This window comes from Cydia fagiglandana, chromosome 5, assembly GCF_963556715.1.
Source record: "Cydia fagiglandana chromosome 5, ilCydFagi1.1, whole genome shotgun sequence".
NCBI lineage: Eukaryota > Metazoa > Arthropoda > Insecta > Lepidoptera > Tortricidae > Cydia > Cydia fagiglandana.
In genome coordinates, this window is record NC_085936.1 from 6,364,340 (window position 1) to 6,385,147 (window position 20,808).

The 20,808-nt window shown below is 37.1% G+C and overlaps 1 protein-coding gene across 1 annotated transcript in view; it reads left to right on the forward strand.

Annotated features, from left to right (window-relative positions):
- LOC134664801 (tachykinin-like peptides receptor 99D) overlaps positions 1-20,278 on the forward strand; it is a 57,048-nt gene extending 36,770 nt beyond the window's left edge. The window contains exons 3-10 of the mRNA XM_063521541.1: positions 3,554-3,707; positions 5,530-5,704; positions 8,959-9,114; positions 9,994-10,056; positions 11,452-11,602; positions 14,548-14,744; positions 15,448-15,587; positions 20,031-20,278. Of these exons, the coding sequence (XP_063377611.1) occupies positions 3,554-3,707; positions 5,530-5,704; positions 8,959-9,114; positions 9,994-10,056; positions 11,452-11,602; positions 14,548-14,744; positions 15,448-15,587; positions 20,031-20,089 (1,095 nt within the window). The 3' untranslated portion in view covers positions 20,090-20,278. The remainder of the gene's footprint in view (positions 1-3,553; positions 3,708-5,529; positions 5,705-8,958; positions 9,115-9,993; positions 10,057-11,451; positions 11,603-14,547; positions 14,745-15,447; positions 15,588-20,030) is intronic.
- Positions 20,279-20,808: the final 530 nt, after the last annotated feature.

Consider the following 20,808-nt stretch of genomic DNA (forward strand, 5'->3'; position numbering starts at 1 on the left):
CTTAACTCTCGCTAGATGGCACCACTTCTGCAAAATTTCAGATTTTATTTTTTTGTGAAATGGTCTTGGTATTTGTATACTTAAAAGTATGTTTCGCGCACTCTTTAAGTAAATATTGAACTATTAAATAAAACATTGAATACTTCATTGTGCAAAAACCACCTTTTTAATTTGACGGAGTGTTGCTGTCACGCTTTTTCCTACTATTACTCACACATGCAAACAGTGTTTCCGTGATCCTTGTAGTAGACAATTTCACACAACGTAAGTATGTTGCAATAGCGTAACGGTATGTTCGTGGAAATACGTGCAAGAGGATTGGGGTTCAAGACTGGTGCGAGTAGGTAATTTCTTTTTGTTTCTCCTTTGTGTTATCTTACCTTTAAACGAGCAATTATTAGATATATAATTATTTATTTATATATTTGGATGGTATCAGAAACGGCTCTAACGATTTCGATGAAATTTGCTATAAGGGGTTTGATCTCTTAGCTAGGTCTATGAGAAAACGCGCATTTTTGAGTTTTTATGTTTTGTAAGCTTTGGTCGGTCTCCCAGATATTCAATCTCCGCTTGGCAACTAATCCCAGAATTGGCATGCGCACTAGTTTTTACGAAAGCGACTGCCCTGACCTTCCAACCCAGAGAGTAAACTTATTTGGATTAGTCCGGTTTCCTCACATTGTTTTCTTTCACCGAAAAATAGGTATCGGTGTATAAATAGGTAGGTATCAAATGCTATTTCGTACAAAAGTTCGAAAAATCATTGGTACGAGCCGGGGTTAGAACCCGCGACCTCCGAATTGCTTTCCGCTAGGCCAGCAGCGCTTCCCCCACATACTCAGTGTTATCAGGTTTTTCAAAATCAAAAACGATTACTTATGAAAGCAGAAGAATATAAATGATCGTATTAGATTTATAATTGTTACATATTTGCCGTAACTTATTTTTAAAATGTGTTTTTCAATTAAAAGACACGTCAAGATTGTTTACCTTATTTCTAATGCTAAAAAAAACAAACTATAGTAATAATTGTGTTTTTCATTTATAGACAAAATCCATTATTTTTAACCACAGGAAATTTTATACACTTCTTTTTAGGGTTTCGTACCCAAAGGGTAAAACGGGACCCTATTACTAAGACTTCGCTGTCCGGCCGTCCGTCCGTCCGTCTGTCTGTCACCAGGCTGTATCTCACGAACCGTAATAGCTAGACAGTTGAAATTTTCACAGATGATGTATTTCTGTTGCCGCTATAACAACAAATACTAAAAACAGAATAAAATAAAGATTTGAATGGGGCTCCCGTGATACAACAAACGTGATTTTTGACCAAAGTTAAGCAACGTCGGGAGTGGTCAGTACTTGGATGGGTGACCGTTTTTTTTTTTGCTTTTTTTGTTTTTTTTTGCATTATGGCACGGATCCCTTCGTGCGCGAGTCCGACTCGCACTTGCCCGGTTTTTATTGCAGTGAGGATGTCCTGATTGTAAAAATCAGAGAGATTAGGAAGAGTATAATTTCTAATTATCTTTGTAAAAATTAAAGAATACGTGTAGCCTATACTTAATAATCGATTTATGATAATAAGAAAAATTAAATAAAAATAAAAAACAATACGAAATGTAGGTGTAACAAAAATACAAAAAGTTATGTTCCAGCATACAATGACTGGGGATCGAACCGGGAATCTTCCGTTTGCAAGCAAAAAAGCGACTGTTTGCATAACACGCCATGATAGTTCTTAGCTAAGCTGACGAACTTCTCGCTTAGGTCAATTAACTACCTGTCAAATATCAGTGTCAACAAAATTGCACTAAACATGACGGCACTCCAAATTCGAGCCGTGGTCAGCCCGGCAACGTCGGAAATGGTATGGCAACGTCGCAAATGTATCTGTACACGACATTTGTGACACACACATACGTAAAATTGATGAAAAGTTAACTATGATTTTTGCATGATTTCTGTATGAAACATTGTTTTCCTGTTAATTTCGCGCAAACGAATATTCGAAAGAAGATAAATGCGGAAATATTTGTGTACTAATACTGTGTAGTTACTTAATGAGATTTGATTGAATTTTGTATGAAAAGCGAACCACCTTAAGCTTTTTAACTAAGAAATAACATGTCTTAAAGTCATCAGACCGGAAGCAGACAATAGGATGATCAGATAAACTTAGTCGCGACGTCATATTTTCCTTAAATTGCTTTGTTTTTAAACTGATACCTAGATAAAGAAGGGTGCCATTGTCTGTGCGCAGTCTACATCGTTAGGATCTAATAGGTAGATTCATAAATGCTGGCGTATCGTATTCCCGAAGTATCTTTAGCTCATTTTTGTGGAAAAATACGATTTGAAACTTTAAATGTCCTGAATAAAATTTTATCTATACATTTGGCTCTTATCTTGGTCTTGTAAGGACTTTACGACATGAAAGGCCAACTTTTGTTAAAGTATCGGTTACAGTAGAACAATCACGCGTAAAGTTAAAAACAGCGTAAAGCTCTACAGTTACCTAGTAAGTTGGCTTTAAAGTTTAATCCGTAAATACTGTGCGTTTCTCCAGAAACTCCCTGCCTCGTACAGCCAAACTGTGGGATGAATTGTCGCCTGCGGTATTTCCGGACCGATACGATCTTCAAACCTTCAAGAAAAGAACGTACTCGTAGATTAAACGCCGGCAACGCACTTGCAAGCCTTCTGGTGTTGCGGGGGTCCATGGGCTCACTCGATGGTAATCGCTTACCATCAGGTGATCCATCTGCTCTTTGCCTTCTATATCATAAAAAAAACAACGGGCTGCGCTCCGGGAGTGCCCGCAGAAGTGAAAACTCAATGACATTGTAACAGATTTTCGATCAGGTCACGTGTCCGTCTTACGAATCTTACGGTCACGTGACCTGTCGCGAGTTTAACATTTTTATCCAATCACAAAAAGTGCATAGCGCCGCTAAAGAAGTTTTTGTTCAAAAAACCTACTCATAGCATAACTACACCAAACACCAACGTATGTTTTATACTTACCCAAACTTGTGGATATTTAATGTTCCCACGCCGGTCGTTAATTATCAGGAAACAGAGAGATATATGTGAATCGAACTCGCCTATGATACTCTTGTAGGTATTTCACTCTCGAATTAATACGGAAATTCCAACGTGAGATATGGGTAACTACATATTATTATTTTGAAAGGTGGTGCAGTCAAAGCTTAAGTATTTAATTAGTATTGAATGAGCCTTGAAATACAAAGTACAGCAAAAATACTGGTGAGCCGTTGTGAGAGTGTAGAAAAAATACTGAATGTAACATAATATATTGGTCCCTAGGTACCTATGGTATTTAAAAAATAGCTAATATTCCAATCTTTTACGTTCCGCTCCGAAGAGTGATATAAATAGACGAGACACAAAGCGTTTCGTTGTCTTAGCGCAAGCGATTGCCACCTTGACCAGGCACCCTGAATAGAAAGTTGTATTTTGTCCACAAGGGGCCAAAGTAAGTTGACGCACATTCTTAATTGTTACCTACTTTTATCCTTTGTTTCAGCCGTTCCAGTCGTTCATACTACCATCATGGCGGCAGGCGATATGGACACTGGTCTTCGCCTTCATGGTGGTGGCGGCTACTATCGGCAACCTCGTCGTCATCTGGGTTGTACTGGCCAACAAGAGGATGAGGAGCGTCACCCATTACTTCCTAGGCAAGTACTTAATAAATAATCACCCATTGCATCTAAAAGGATTACGCCATTTCTGCACAAGACGGCCGAAGGGAAAAAGCCCTAGGATTACCCGAGGAGCCACCTCACACAGCCACAGGGCTCTTTCCAATCACGGAACATTGGTGTTCCAGACATTTGGGAGGCGTGCGCGGAGCCGAAAATTTTATAATTTGAGATCAACCGCACGTCAAACAGTGGTTCTAATGGGTCTAGTGGATCCATATATGGTATACCGCCCGATATAACCCTTAGCAAGCAAGGATCCTTTCAAAAATAGTTTTGTTTTTCATAATCGGTAGTCCGTCTGACCGCTAGACTCGACAATCGTTGGTTGAGGACTGTTACATTCCCAAATTGGTCTTCTAAGGCTCCCTGTTGACACTTTATCCATAATATCGCGTTCGCGGGATATTTTCAGTGGAAAAAATACAGCAAGGACATCCCCAGCCAACGATCACATTATTTTTAGAGGTACGCCAAGGAAAACAGTCTGTGTTGCGAATTTAGATGAACTTGAGTGAGGTAAGCCTTCTGTGGTCCCAAGGGGGATCTAAATCTTAGAATTTAATGGACGGAAGGCTGGCTAATGGCTTTGTTTATATTTTAGTGTAAACAGTGGGTATGGAATAGCAACACTGCAATAGTTATATGACCGCCAGACTAGATGTTTTGTTCATTATACAGGTTGTCCCAAAAATAAGTTGACAAAATATTTATATCTTCAAAATAAAATAAAATAAATATATAAAATGTAGCATTTTGCATGCCCTAAGATATACAAAGTTTCGAGCTGTCAAAAACATGCTGAGTAATACAATATTATTATTTAAAGGACTGTTGTCAAAATTCTTCTTACAAAAGTAGCCATCGAATTTTGCTTCTATGTTATGATTTTAACTTTATATGACGCGGACGTGACACATAGCCTCTAGAGAACTGCACGGCAATTTTTTAATTTACTGAGTGAGTGTCAACATTCATTTCACAGTTATATCTCCGGGGAATTTGCACGTCATATTTCTATAATATTATATTCATTTGTTATTCCTAATACAAATGTAAGGATAACAAACATATAAAGTTAATTGTATAGAAGTAATTGTGGTCGATACTTTTGTACTAAATTTCTAAGAATTCATAATATTTAATGAAATAGATACCACATAATTCATGCATTAAATGGGGCATTGTCTATGAAAAGGGACCTTATTGTCGATGGCGCATACGCTGCACAGCGTCGCGCCGCGCGGCATTGTAATTATCGGAGCATCGTTAATAATGGCGTAAGCGCCATCGACAATAAGGTCCCTTTTCATAGATAACGTCACAAATATGTAATAAAATCTTATTGTTTCTCAAACTATACTCAAAAATTTAATTTCAAACACGCTAACTTTTGTAGCCAGAAGGATAGTTTTTTGGAAACTTTCCAAAGTCATGTTGGCAACAGTCCGTTTTAATTAGACACTTATTTAAGCCTATCTTATAAATCTACTGTAATCTTATATGTACGCCTGAACAGTAAACTACTAAGTATAATTAATTTGTGATACGACAAAGTATACGACAAAGTCTACCTACATGAATTAAATGTAAACAGTATTATTTGTGGCAATGTTTATGTTTTCGTAAAATCTTTGAATAGTTTATAATGTTTATATATAGTTTTTTGTCGACTTTTTCTATGTTAATAAAAGAAGGACGGGTAGTCTATCTCGTCACGAGATACTGGCGCGCCAATCATGTGCTGGCCCGGCTGGGACCCCATGGACCTAGAATTAAATTCAAATTTGTTCCACAGTAAACCTGTCAGTGGCCGACGCGATGGTGTCCACTCTGAACGTGACCTTCAACTTCACGTACATGCTGCACTCTGATTGGCCATTCGGTGACTTCTATTGCAAGTTCTGCCAGTTCATCGCCGTGCTCAGCATATCTGCCTCCGTGTTCACATTAATGGCGATCAGTATAGACAGGTATAAACTTTTCTTCATTTATTTTAGTTCTTAAATAAGGTCATTCGCTGTCAGACAACAGCCAACCTGCTCAACTTACGACTCCCTAGTGTTTCATTTCGCAAGAAAAACACAGAGTCCGTCTATCCTGCTATTATTAACGGACATCTTTGAGTCTAAGGATAAAACGCTGTGACCTAGATAAACGCAGAGGATTTTAACCATGCATTCCAGAGGTCATAAGAAGAAAACAATAATACGATACGATTTGGCTTGGTTCCCATCGAATTCTTTAGCGATAATAAACATTTTATACTCAATCACATAAAATGAAAAAATGGGATCGATGAAAATGCATTTACCTTTCTCTGAAAGAGGGCAATGAAGAAAATATTATAGTCTCTAAATATGACCACAAATACACCGTTAAAGCCCTTAAGAGGCTCCTGGTCTCGGTGTAAATTAATAGCACTGTAACTTTTTTAGAGGAAAAAAATGTAAATAAATGTCGAAAAATTCCTCCCAGAGGACATTTTCGCCACTTTTAAGGAATGTCGTTTAATCAGTTTTATTGAACCGTAAATCACCGACTTTACATTTCCACCCGCTGTTCGCTATTAATTAAAACTTCCTGCAGAGAAATGACTAATTACGAGGCCTGGGAAGAGGACAAAAACGGCCTTAATATATATGAAGGAGCCAAGGAAAGTACCTGTTTTATCGAAATTTCTAGGCCTGCTTGAAATACAGGCGAATCTTCGCATTTACCGTGAAGTCGAATACGCCTGTTGGTTAAGTATTTTCTTCGGAAATTATTACGATTTTATAACGAAGACTGTGAAGTAATAGTCCCATCCGTTGCAACGTCTTTTAGTTATAGTTCAGTTTTTAGGTTTTTAGTGTTGTAGATTTTTTTACAACAGAGTTAAATGAAATATGAAACAAAATAATAATATAACTTATTTTTAAACTTGGAGGTAGCTCCTTTCAAATAAAAAAGAATTACTCAAATCGGACTACGGATGTTGGAGTAATCGGTGTCGGAGTAATAAAAAAAATAGCCACAACCGAATACAGAACCTCCTCCTTCTATGAAATTGAAGTCGGTTAAAAAAGAACTGAAATTTGCCAGATACAATTTCTACACAGTCTTCGTTTTAAAGTCGGAATACGAGTAATTTCCGAAGAAATTTTAAAAGATTTTTAGTTGGACTAATAACTATGGGTTTTATAAAAATATAATATTTACCATATCTGTGTCGTTATATTTCTTTACTGCCCAAAAATAAATTTAACTAATGCTTAGTAATAATATTACAAAGGGTTGGGATGGGGTCAAAAACTGGCAAAAATCATCTTACTTAATAAATTAATGGCGCTATTCTAGCTTCTATTAATATGTACCCTTATTAGATTGCAGATAAACTTCGCCTTAAGAAGATCTAACTCAATGTGAAGTTTTTAAGGAGCTGAATGTCGCATAAGTGTTTCCGAAAATCCTATTACATAAATAATTAATATGATTCGTACTTACACGTGAAAGTGATTATGCTTAAATGTTTAGAGATTTATTTCTTAATCAAGCTAGAACAGCTGCATTCCGATGAAATATGGGACATATTTTTTAACTTGGAATAAGGCCTATTTTGTCCGGAATACATCCCTTCCCAAGTGTCCGCGTACTTATACAAATATAAATTAAATTAGACCTTTGAAGTCATAAGGCCACTTGTAGCATCCCACCCCGGGACCACCCATCCCATACCATCGTATCCCATCCCATCCCATACCGGGGTAAACCTCTAGTTGCCATGGTTACCAGTGCTATTTATTGACACTAAGTTAATGGTTTAACCGGTCAACCCCGGGTTAGTGGAATGGTGCAAGTGGCCCTAAGGGGTTGCAATGGGGGTTTAAAATAAGTACGTAAAGGGGTTGCAATGGAAGTTTAAATTAAGTAGGTGAGCAATAAGCGGTTTCTAAATATAGCGACGGTGTGTTGACCACCTGACTTTTAAATATAGAAAGAAGTCACAAAAATACGCCACGCCAGACTGCGTACAGCATTTCCCGAACTAGAGCGAAATTTGAGTGGGCTCTGAAACATAAGACGATATGCCGACCGATCGGGTTAACAGCCTAACTAGACTAATACAAACTAATAGTAATATTTCATGCTCCCTATTTAAGACGGTCAAGAGGTCGGTCCTAAATTTAGCAGTTTTTGCTAAGTGGGTCGGAGCCCAGACAACTTTGAAAACCACTGCGCTAGTAGATAAAAACTGCTCAGCAAACATAGTTCCATTTATCCACAGCAAAAATAAATACACGTAAACTAATCGTATTTTATCCTTTGCTGCCCCTTTTCCTTGCTACTGATTAAAATTCAGCGGAGAATCTGTCCTGAAAGCGATTTTAAATTTATTATACACAGATTAAAAAAAAGAAAAGCAAGAAAGTCCGGTGGAATTAATTTCGTATTTCGTTTCTTTCTTTAAATTGTAACGGATTCCAAGGGGAATTTGCCAATGAATGTTTGGCGAGACTTTGATTAACGTTGGCTTTGGGTTCTAAGTGATTTAAAGACATCAACCTTTTTTTGTGAATAAAATCCTTTATTGCCAATTTTTATGTAGACCAATTAATCATTTCACGAGAAATTTACTCAGGATCACATCGTAACTTAGATTAATAGATAGTTTATGACTTGTATGTAGGAACAGCACACTGATTGAGAAAGTAAATACATATTAGGAACACCGTAAAATTATATAATGTAGGCTCCATAAGCTTAAATATCATATTAAATTTAAGCTCTCGACTAAAAGGCCCGGGCCGTTAAAAGTTTAATTTACGATTATAAGTATTAACGTTGACCTATAATAAATATCCATTTTTTTGGCCTTTGTAGAAAAAAATATCTATCAAAATATACCTAAAACACGTTTTTGTTTTAAGCCAGTCGTAAAAAGTTATGGAAACTCGCACTTGGCAATTACGCGTGCATTTACGCGTAATGAATGTAGGACATGTACCGTTCTTGCCATGCCAGAGCCATGTTTGAATAAAATTTACATTAGGTACTTACCTAACAATTGTTTTCCTCAGTTTGTCTTGCTAAAAACTTTATTTTTTTATATAGGTATATTATTAATTAATCACGCAACTTTACTAACCAAAAAACATACCATCAGCGACACAAGGCAGAAAAAAAAGAAAAATAGAAGAATACCTAGTTAATTCAGTAATATATAATAATAAAATGCATTCATCAGATACGTGGCTATCATCAGCCCACTCCGCCCTCGACTGGGCAAGCGGGCAACGCTGGGCATCGCTGCTGCCATCTGGGCGGGCAGTTCTCTCATCAGCAGTCCCAACCTTGTGTACTTCACCACCGACACGGTTGACTTACCGGATGGGACTAGAAGGTAAACGGATTGCGACTTTATTACCTGATACATAGAGTTAATTCTATCTAAGCATGCAGGCAGCACTCATCGGCAGTTCCCACCTCGTATACTTTCCCACCAACTTCGATGATCGACCGGACAGCACTAGGAGGTAGACCAATCATGACTTTAATATCTAATACAAAGAGTTCATTATAGCGGGTCTCGCTGGGCATCGCTGCTGCCATCTAGGCGGGCAGTTCCCTCATCAGCAGTTCCAACCTTGTCTACTTCACTACCGACACGGTTGACTTACCGGATGGGACTAGAAGGTAAACGGATTGCAACTTTATTACCTGATACATAGAGTAAATTTTAACTAAGCAGGCAGCACTCATCAGCAGTTCGCACGTCATATACTTTCCCATTGATATTCACGTGCCTAAGGTACTAGATAACCTTTGTAGTTATTACAATTTAAATACTGTACTACAACTATTCGACAGGTCGATAGGTCTGCTTGCAGCATTCTCTTCAGCCGCATGACAAATGGCATCAAATATATCATCAAATTTATATCAAAACTATTAGGTTATACATATGTTTTTTTTTGTATTATAGGTACTCAAAAAAAGTACTATACTTTTTTCGTAGTTTAAACTATGAAACACCGATAAAACCCTGGAGCCGCCATTAACAGGCGTTCCCCTCTGTCGAAAATAGGCGGCCGATGGTCAACCACATGTCAACCATATGTATGGACTGACGTTTATCTGACATGACGTACCTATACATTTGATGTGCCCCTCCCCCGCAAAAAACGGCAGACTATTTTGTACCGAAAATTTTAGACATGGCGTCTCCGTTGTTAATTACTCCGAGATAAAAGCTTATTGACATGTTATTTACATTTCACAGACGCGTATGCTTCGCGAAATGGCCAGACTACAACATAGCTCCTGTTTCACTGTATGACTACTAGTAAGTATATTTTATATATAACCTATTGGCAAATTCAGCTTGCCTTAAAAATCACACAACAACACAACAGCATTTATTATTATTATTAATTCATTTATTCATATAAACAATTACAATGATACATATATACAATAAATGCGCCAAACTGGAGTAACCAGTTTGTTGGCGCGCCGCACTCAACTCTTACTTAATGTTAAGGTAAATGTTTACAATCGTGACTTATATACTATTGTTAGTAGAAAAGAAAGCATGCATTTTTTAACTATTTATATTGCTATTGATATTTTAATATGTACTTGTTTGTGGAATGATTTTATAATTTTATAGGTAAGTATGTATTTGAACTTATTACTTTTTAGGTCAGTATGTTTCCAACATTTCCAGTTTTAACTTTCTTTTAAACGCTGCTTTTGTAATATTTTCATTTACAGACAGAAATCTGCATGTATAGGTACTTAGGTCATCATATTGAAAGTTCATACAGGATGTAACAAAACTAGTGGGGATCCGTTTAAGGGTATATTCGGTATCGTATTCTGATTAATGCTTGGGAACGAGTAAAAGAAAAATAAAATGTCAAAAAAATATGTAGATAAGGTCGTCTTAGTCTGCCAAACCTACATACAAAGGCCAAAAAATTTCCGCTTTAAAAAATGTTTTCTTCTACTTTTCCTAATCAGAACACGATACCAAATATGCCTTTAAACGGATCCCCATTATTTTCGTAATATAATATCCTGTATCTTTTCGAAAACTGTAGGAAATATTTAATATTTTCTGAACTTTTTCTGACAAAGCGCACCTACAAATTTTCAGTCAGTCACTTTTTGTATAAAATTTTGGGCCCTCAGTGACTGACAAATTCTGCTTATCAAAGCACCTAAACTTAATAGCACTATAAATCAGAAAGGATAGTACTAGACACATTTTCCGCTTAAAATATACGAGTAGACTAACAGTCAAAAAGCTGCATCAAAATAAAATAGGTACCACATTTTCTTTTTTTTCAAATGAGAGCATATTTAGAGAAGTGTTCATTCTTTGTTGTCGATATGAAATTAATGACACATTTTACGTATCTTTTAGTATAAAATGTAGATTTTCTGCTACCTTCAATAACGTGGACCATAATCCCTCTTTTTATACCTCGCTCGACACGTGTAGTCAAATTACTTTTAGTTTTTAGTTTACACACATATAATTACGCCTATTTCCCGGAGGGGTAGGCAGAGACCACGGATTTCCACTTGCTAAAGTTTATTACTAAAGTTTCGTGGCTAAAAATGTTATTTGTATAAGTTTGTTTTTTGTTCCTCTTTTATATCTGTATAAGTCAGTTTGCTACGAATAAACTATTTCTATTTCTAGTATTTCTATAAAGTCGCTTTTTCACAGTTACAACGTGGCATACATGATCCTGACGTACTTCGTGCCGATCATATCAATGATGTACACATACGCGAGAGTTGGCATCGAGCTCTGGGGCTCCAAGTCCATCGGCGAGTGCACGCAGGCGCAGCTCGAGAGCGTCAAGAGCAAACGACGGGTTTGTATCTTCATAAATTAACAGGCAGAAACGTCTGCGAGCGATGCTATTGAGCGTAAAATAAACTTAAAAGTTGAAACAATACTCCTGCGCTCTGCCATCTGAGCCACCAAGACCTCATCCATAGTCAACAAAACTTTCCACCATATGGGTCTAGGGGACCCTAGTGACATCTACCGTAAGAACGTTATACTCAAGTATCATCCAAGACAGTAATTTATCCACTTTTAAATTTGTATCTTCATACTCGTAAATAGTTACAACGTCAAGTTACATAGTACCTATCGACATCGTCATCATCTTTCGTTCTAGCCAAACGTAAATTTTTTTGAGATTTAATCAACAGCAAAGTTTCAAACATATGATTGTTTAACAAGACTTTTCGTTCATATTAATTCTTCATTCGTAAAGCTGTCAATGGCTGAGATACAAATTCTGCCGACAGAACATTTTGCCGACCTCTTTGACCCTGTTTTATTTATACTCCAAGGAAAAAGAAACTAAAGAAAAGGCCTTCAAAATTACATTACCAGAAGAGAAATTGAACACCCTTGTCCAATTTCATCTATTTACCATAAAAGGTATAAACGAGTACTTACACGTCCTACTGTCCATGTCCTAACGACCCGAGACCTAACGCTCGCATAAATTTCCGCAAAAGTGACCCAAGTGGGGCATAACGCACTTAGACACATTTATTCCCCTTTCGCTTTCGTGACATGCATTTTTAATTTCTGCCTACGTTGTCATTTTATCAACACAAATGTATGTTTCGCAGTACATTAGGGCGCATTTAGACGATGCGAGAACTCGCATGCGAGTTTCATTACATTGCGGGTTTTGATCGGTCGGTTGGATTGGACGTAACCAACAGTACGGAATGTAACTAAAATCGCACGCGAGTTCGCACGCCGTCTAAATCAGCTCTTACATTCACCCCCGTCTAAGCTGACTCTGCACCGACTTTGACAGAACAAAGTGGAGGTTATATATATCACTATACAGGTTGGCTAAAAAGTTACTACATTCCAGTTGCCAGGGAGGTTTTGGGATTATTCTGAGCAACTTTTACTATGGGACGAACCCCGAAATAGCACACAAAAAAAAATACATTTTCTATGGGAGGGTATTTTTTTTTTCGGGGATTTCGGGGTTGGTCCTATAGTAAAAGTTGCTCACTATAATCCCAAAACCTCCCTGGCAACGGGAATGCAGTAATTTTTTAGTCAATCTGTATAAAACTATGTGTAGTCTCGGTGAGAATAACCGCAGGCAGCCAATGTTGGTTGCCCCACTTGCCCCCAAGCTCGGGAGTTCGCTGTGTCGTTTAGGCCAAGAACTACAACTCGGTGCCTGACATAAAGTCAGCGGAAAGTGACAATGAGTTTACCAGTAAACTTAAATCGCTGTTAATCACACGGGCGTCCTATAGCGCACAGGTTGTTATTATGAAAGTCGCCATTATGAAGTCCGCGTACTGAATATCGTATCACATATACGTATATATTGCCTACATGTAACTGCGACCGAGCACCCGCCACTTTTTCGGGTAAACTAAGTTATCCTAACTAAAATATTTTACGACGTGCCTCTTTGCGTTTTAGGGCCGCTTTTGATGAAGGTAGCCGTTTTGTGTTTAATTTATAGCAAATTTTAATACTTTGGTGTGATTTAGTTTTGGTTTATTGTTTTAATCGGGTATACTTAGGCTAGCAATATGGTGTTTTACGAGGGTCGCTAGGTTCGTAAAATATTGCCACGATTATTTATCGACAGTGAGTCTAGACGGAAAACGAAAGGATATTATATCTTGTCTTGAAGCGACAAACGCGAACAACGTGACACGACTCAACGTAGGACATTGACCTATGTGTAACATACAGCTTGGCAAAAAAGAGTAGAAATTAAAAAGTGGCAACACTGTAGTGTCGTCCCGTTTTCTCATATAAATTGGTTTGAAAGGGACGACACTACAGTGTTGCCACTTTTCAATTTCTACTCTTTTTTGCCAAGCTGTACGCGACAACACGACAGGGTCAGAGTCAGAGACCGAATAAAGTGACAGATGCGCGTAACATAAAATTTCAGCCCTTTTTTAGTTAGGTTTTTCATGTTATTTTTACCCAGAATCACGAGCTCATTTTATCCTAATAGGAGAAAAAGTACCCCGAGATATTCAATATATTTTTATATCTTCCATTCTTCTTTTATATCTTGAACCGTATTCGAACTTACAATTTATATTTTGATTTTATTTGGATCTTTTTTTTAAATAAAATATAAATAAAATTCATTTATTTAGAGTAACGAGAACTCATAATCACAATAATATTAATACAATGAAATTAAAATTACATGAAAATATTAAAGGGCAGTCGCAGTGCGCCTTGCCTGCATTATAGTTTGACACGAGCAAGTGTCGGTGCGAATGCTATCAAAATATTCAAAATGCGATCCAAATGACATTAAATTTTAAAGTTTGATTCCAGAGGACGGTCAAGATAACAATTGTACAATCGACGTCAAAGATATGTTTACATTATTCGCCTTATTACAAAAGAGTAAGGTGCAAAAGTGTAAACGTATTCATGACTTCGGCTGTACATCGACAAACGCCAAACAAAAATAAATAATGTTCCATACATTAGTTAAGTTTCAATTGGCGTTTTCTATTCAACGATCGTCACTTGGCTAACCTCCAGCTCCTTGCCTGTTGCATCCATCTCCAACCCAACTTAGGCCCCCTTGCACCATCCCACTAACCCGGGTTAATCGGTAAATCTGGAGTTACCATGGTTACCAGTACAATCTCCGAATAAGTTAACGCTTTAACCGCTTAACCCCGAGTTAGTGGGATGGTGCAAGTGGCGCTTAGCTACCTTCCAACGTTTTTGAATCTCTCTGTCTCTCCTCGATCTTCTAGTAACCAGAACTTTCTCTTCCAGGTAGTAAAGATGATGATAGTAGTAGTGCTGATCTTCGCTGTGTGCTGGCTGCCGTTCCACGTGTACTTCGTTGTGACCGCGTATTACCCGGAGCTGACCAACCAGGAGTACATCCAGGAGGTGTACCTCGGCATCTATTGGTTGGCGATGAGCAACTCTATGTTCAACCCTATGATATACTGCTGCATGAATTCAAAGTAAGTACTTATCTGTAACGCCGCCGGGCCTGCAGAAGGAGCAAAAATTTAAAAGCAGACCCCTTATACGATCTAATATCTACAGTATTCTAATGGTCCTAACATAAAAAAAACGGGTTGCACTCCGGGAGTGCCGGCAGTAGTGTAAACTCAATGACATTGTAACAGTTTTTCGATCAGGTCACGTGTCCGTCTTACAAAGCGTCTTACGTCTTACGCTCTCGAGAGTTTAAAATGTTTTCCCCATCATAAAAAGTGCACAGCGCCGCTAAAGACCGTTTTCTCTTCAAAAAAAATACCTGTCAATACATTGACACTTTTTAGGTTGTTATAAAGGACCTAATGAATTTTGATTTAAACAAAAATGTAAGATGTGTAAAGCAGTAAATTCTAGGACAACTCCTCTTTGCTCCTCCTCCTCCTCACTGTTAACTGTACTGTCGCCATCAGATATATCGGAGCGGTCAAGGTGTTCACAAATATCTGAACACGCCTCTATTGTCAATGCGTTAGAGTGCGTGTTCAGATATTGTGAACACCTTGACCGCTCCGATATATCTGATGGCGACTGTACATCGGTGGACCTTATGCCTTTTGTAATAAGGTTCACCAGTGTACAGTTGGGAGTGTTGCTGTCAATTATTTTTATGTATGAAACGTTACCCAACGTTAAGAATCCGGCTAATATTTAAATTACCCGCAGATTCCGTAGAGGTTTCAAGCAGTTCTTCCGCTGCTACCGCACGCTGGGCCCCGGCGGGCTGCGCAGACACCGCGCCTTCGGCACGGACCGGCTCGAGCGCTCCGGACACAGCCTCTCGCCTAGCAGGAAAAACGGTACAAGTACGTTTGTACCCCCTTCCCTGTCACCTTTTTTTTTGTTGACGGAGTGGTAAAATGCGTTACGCATTCCCCCGGCCTGGGGAGCCATGGGGGATATGTGTATCCCTCCTGCAGCCGTCCTCTCCGATTGAGAGGGGGAGAGGAGGTATACCCACCAAAAGCCACTCCGGCGACCATTCCCTGTCACCTGTCCCACGCTATTATTGGACCAAGCTAACTCTGTACCTTGACATGGCAAAGTCTGAAAGTATCATACTTAAAAAATATGACTTCAATGGTGACACTTTCACTTTTGTCATTGCAAAATCCAGTTTGGTCCAACTTTAGAACGACTTGAATTAAATAATTCAAGTCTATCGTAAACCTGCTCAATTTTGGCTTGGAAAAACAGTGATTCCCTAAAAACAGCAGTATTATAGGGTTAGGTATCTAATTCCTAATATTTTTTGCCTTTCTTTGCTAACTGAACTAGATATACACAGCTGTTTGGAAGAGTATAAGGTAAGGTGGGGTAAGACTATCACCGGGTTAAGACTATCACTTGTATGGAATGCTCATACTGTTTGTCTAGCGCCGAGCAAAATAAACTACCATAGTCTTAACTTACCCCACCTTACCTTAACTGTTTTATTTAAGCAAGGAAAAACTGAGGAAGTTTACGGTACTGCAGAGACCAAACCCGAGAGATGTAAATCTGCATTGAGGTTAAGAACCCGCAACTGCTCATTACAGAGGGCTCTAAGTGGGAAACTTTCCTTTGACAGATTTTTCTATGGTTTACTTTGTTATTTTTCACCATCCGCCATTATGAAAAACGCTAACTTGTAAAAAAAATACGCTAAGGTAAACGTACTAGTACTCGACATGATAATGCCCAATAGATGATACCTTGCTGTCACCTCTTTTGATAATCACTTAAGTTTCAAGATTACATGTACTGGGACCGCGTCGAGAACCAGTACGTTTACCTTATCATCTTTCTTTCAAATTAGAAATTGTGCAGTCTAATCTGTCAATGGATATTTCTCATCAGTCCTCCATCTGCGTTGAGCTTACTCTAATACTTAAATGTAAATAAATCCTGTACAGTTAAATTTTGCTTTGAATGCATGCTTAGTTTAAACCTAACATAATTTGGAAACGGATTGTTTTTGCACGATCCTAATAAGGGTGGTTTTACACTTGTAAATTTTACTTACGTTGCCGAAGGTGTCAGGTTAAGATATTGTTCTCGTGGCATAATTATAATCAATACTTACGTGGGCCATACTGAAAGTTTCTGATTTCTGATACACCGGGTGTGGCCTGTAACACGAACAAATATTTAAAACATAGATTGGACTCCTCAAACGGTGACACTTTTGTTCAACAACTTTAAAAAATTATGAAGTATTTAGACTCCCTATTTTTAATACAAAATAAATATTATCTTCAATGGACGCCATCGCCACGCCATATCATTGTGATTGTGATTGACGTTGCTTGTCACGCCTTAAACATAACAAAATTCGCAATAGTACATTGCGTCTTATAATAAACTTTAAAGTGTATTAAAAATCAAACCACAAGTTATTTTTAAAAGTCGCTGAACAAATGTTGGTCAGTATGAGGAGTACAGCCTACAGTTTAACTTTTTTCTCATATTACAGGCCACACCCGGTATGAGACGGCTTATTTTTTCTAAGTGGCCAGTTCCAGGAATTTTGAGTATGCCCCAAGTATAAGTGTAAGTCCAGCCTAACAAACGAAATTACGAACAGTATAATTCTTGTTCGTAGGTTGGCCTAGATTCTTCAAGGCACCACCAACAAAACCGACCAAATTCTCTACAAAACCGCCAGGGTCCCCCCATTTGCTGCATGCAAACAAAATACACAAGTAGGAGGTGTAATTTGGTAATTTATTGGTGTTATTGTATGGATCATAAATAAATAATACTGGCATATAGAAGTATCACACTACGAAAACTTTGTAAATATAGTTTAGCCAAGGACTGTCTCATTTCAAACATAGACAGAGAAAATCATACTGTCTTTGTGTTACGGTTCGTTTTTTTAGCATTAGATAGATAAATCACATAAATAACTATACGAATTTACTCGTGTTTCCTTGAGATACAAAAACATAATAATACCTACACCAAGTTATTGTATAGCATTAAGTTAAATTTGTATTCTCATTTTAAGTGAATAATGTATATTCTTATGAGAATAAATGTCTTAAACCATAAACACTACGCGAACTTGACGTGTCTTTTGATTGAAAAACGCTTTTTAAAAATCAGTAACTATTACTTAATGAAAGCAAAATAATGTAAATAATATACCTATATGATTCATAATTATTGTTACATATTAACCGTGACTTTTTTTCAAAAGTGTATTTCAATAAAAAGATGTATGAGGTACGGTCAGCTAAGAAAGTGGTTTACCACTTTTCGACTCTATTATCTGATTGATAGAGTCGAAAAGTGGTAAACCACTTTCTTGGCTGAGTGTACAGGCCTAATAGCGGGTTACATTACTATGACATCCGCCAAACTGTCAAAACCCAATTCCGGCCCGATTCTACATTCGGCTTTTCTTAGCTATTTATACATATACCTATTACAGATAACATGAATTCTGGCGAAGACCTATTATTATAAAATTATTTACTGATGATAGGTAGGTAAAATTACTAGAATGGATTCGTTGAAAAATGTTAAACTTGCCATCATCAAATCATCTAGTGTGTGCAGTAAACTGCAGAGATAACTGATGAAATAATTGGTCTGCCAGGCTATATATAAATAAATATTATAAGACAATTTTACACAAATCGACCCAGTTCCACGGTAAGCTCAATAAGGCTTGTATTGTATGTATGTATGTATGTATGTATGTAAACACTTTATTGTACATAAGACAGGTTAAATTACAATAAAACAAAAAATATATATAATGTACAAAGGTGAACTTATCTCTATAAGGGATCTCTTCCAGTCAACCTTTGAGCAATTGAGAGTTGTATTGTGGATACTAGACGACGATATATATAATATATAATTATATATAAATACTTATATACATAGAAAACATCCATAACTCAGGAACAAATATTTGTGATAAACACACAAAATAAATGCCCTTACCGGGATTTGAACCCGGGACCTCCTGCTTCGTAAGCAGGGTCACTACCGACTAGGCTAGGAGGCCGTTTAATTATATAATTGTGTTAATATTAGTTATCAATGCCATGCATTAAAAAACGGCAATTTCATCCCTAATAAAACAAATGAATATTGAAACAAGTATGCCAGTATTAATTATTTCAAAATTGTTCTAAATTTATTTTCTCAAATTTATTTAGGTCTTCATCAGTAGGTAGGCTAATTTGACGTTGGTTGTGCTTGCTCATTCTCGCTTGAATTAACTGTCGCTTCTGACATTTACATAATCATCAATTTATGGAAATCAGAATATTTATTTTTAACTACAGCTCCTAAAAACCATTGAGAAAAGGAATGTCTGATCTACATGCTTGTCTTTTGGTTATATCTAGATTAATTGTATAGTTAAAGTAACTAATTACTCTAAACAAACGAACTCAATAAATGTCCTGTAATTATCAGAATTAGAATATGCAATTAGGTACATAAAGTTATCTGTAAGAACACTTGACGCCTCTGCAGCTAATTATTTCATTATAAACTAACTACCTGCAATTAACAATATACCTACATATAACAGCGATGAAATATGACATTCAGATAGTATGTATAGATAGATATTTGACGACCAAATAAGCCACATAAACGTTAAGTCTAGATATCAGTTATCTATTCTATAATAAAATTACTGACAATGGCACCAAGGATCTATTGCATAGTAAAATACAAGCTAAGTAATAGGTACTCTTAGTGAATTTATATACAAAATTACTAATAGTATTAAGCTTGTATTTTATCATGCATTAGGCCCCAGATATGAGATTTAAGGAAATAAGTGTACTATGGCGCCCAAACGTGGGGCGGGCCTGAAAATGAGGTCACGAAAAGCTTGAATAAGATTATTTTATTTTCATCAGAAGCAGATTACCATGTAGGTACAGCATTAACATATTTGAAACGTGATGTGAGGGCGAGACGTCATTATTTCCATGCTTTTTAGAATTCCGTATTCATTTTTGTTCGTATAAGTTTATTGTACGCAAATTACGATGCACGCACAGCATCATTTGCATGAGTATGTTTTTGTTGTTGTACCTATATTCGTTGTGTTTATGATAAATTATCATGTACAAATAACTGTCAGATTTTAATACCCATTAATAAAATCATGTTTTTGCAACACATCATTCCCTATACAATTTTTACATACGAGCCCAAATAAAGTACCAGGGGCCTATTATAGATTAAATTGGAACAGAGACCCATTTCTCAATTTCTTTCTCTTCCCACAGGTACGCTCAGAATGTCGATGCACAGCACGTACAACAATACAATGGTGATGTCCACCTGACAACGGCGTCGCGCGTCCGCCGCGCCCGGCGAGCGAGCGACGACTGAAGTCGAACGCACGTGGATATGACGCGCCCACCCCCCGCGATCTTACCTCACCCCGCAAGATCTCTACGCGTAAGCTGATTGGTCAACCAAACATAGTGACGGTTGGCTTTAAAATGTAAATGAATGTGCAAAGAAAAGTTTTTCATAAGGCAGGTTTCTGCTTGTTATAAAACTACTCGTATGTCTGTTGTAGTTAAGTTCCTCTAGTCGCGAAAGAGCTATGTGTTAACTGTCAACTTATACAACGTAACGTAATTTACCAACTAGATTTGATACTTATGTAACAATCCACAATTAAGTAAATGTTTCAGATAATGTTATATAAATATCAACGACTATTCTATAGATTATCATTTCTATTACTTACCTTGAATCAGAAGGAAAAAATGTATTTAAATTATAAATTATAAATAAATGTATATGTTTGTATATAGATCAGGTACCTATCATAAAAATGTTAAGCCTAATTGAACGTATATCAGAATGAAATAATGTGTTCTGTTATATTTACTTAATATTTTACGAATAGATATAGTAAATAAACAATCAATTTTACCCGAAAGCTTCAAAAAGTGAAGGATTCGAAGGCTTTGTAGCTCTACGGTTAGAGTATGTAAGCGTTATTATTTATTTTTTACAAACTTTTTACCAAGTCATTTGATTTAGATCTAA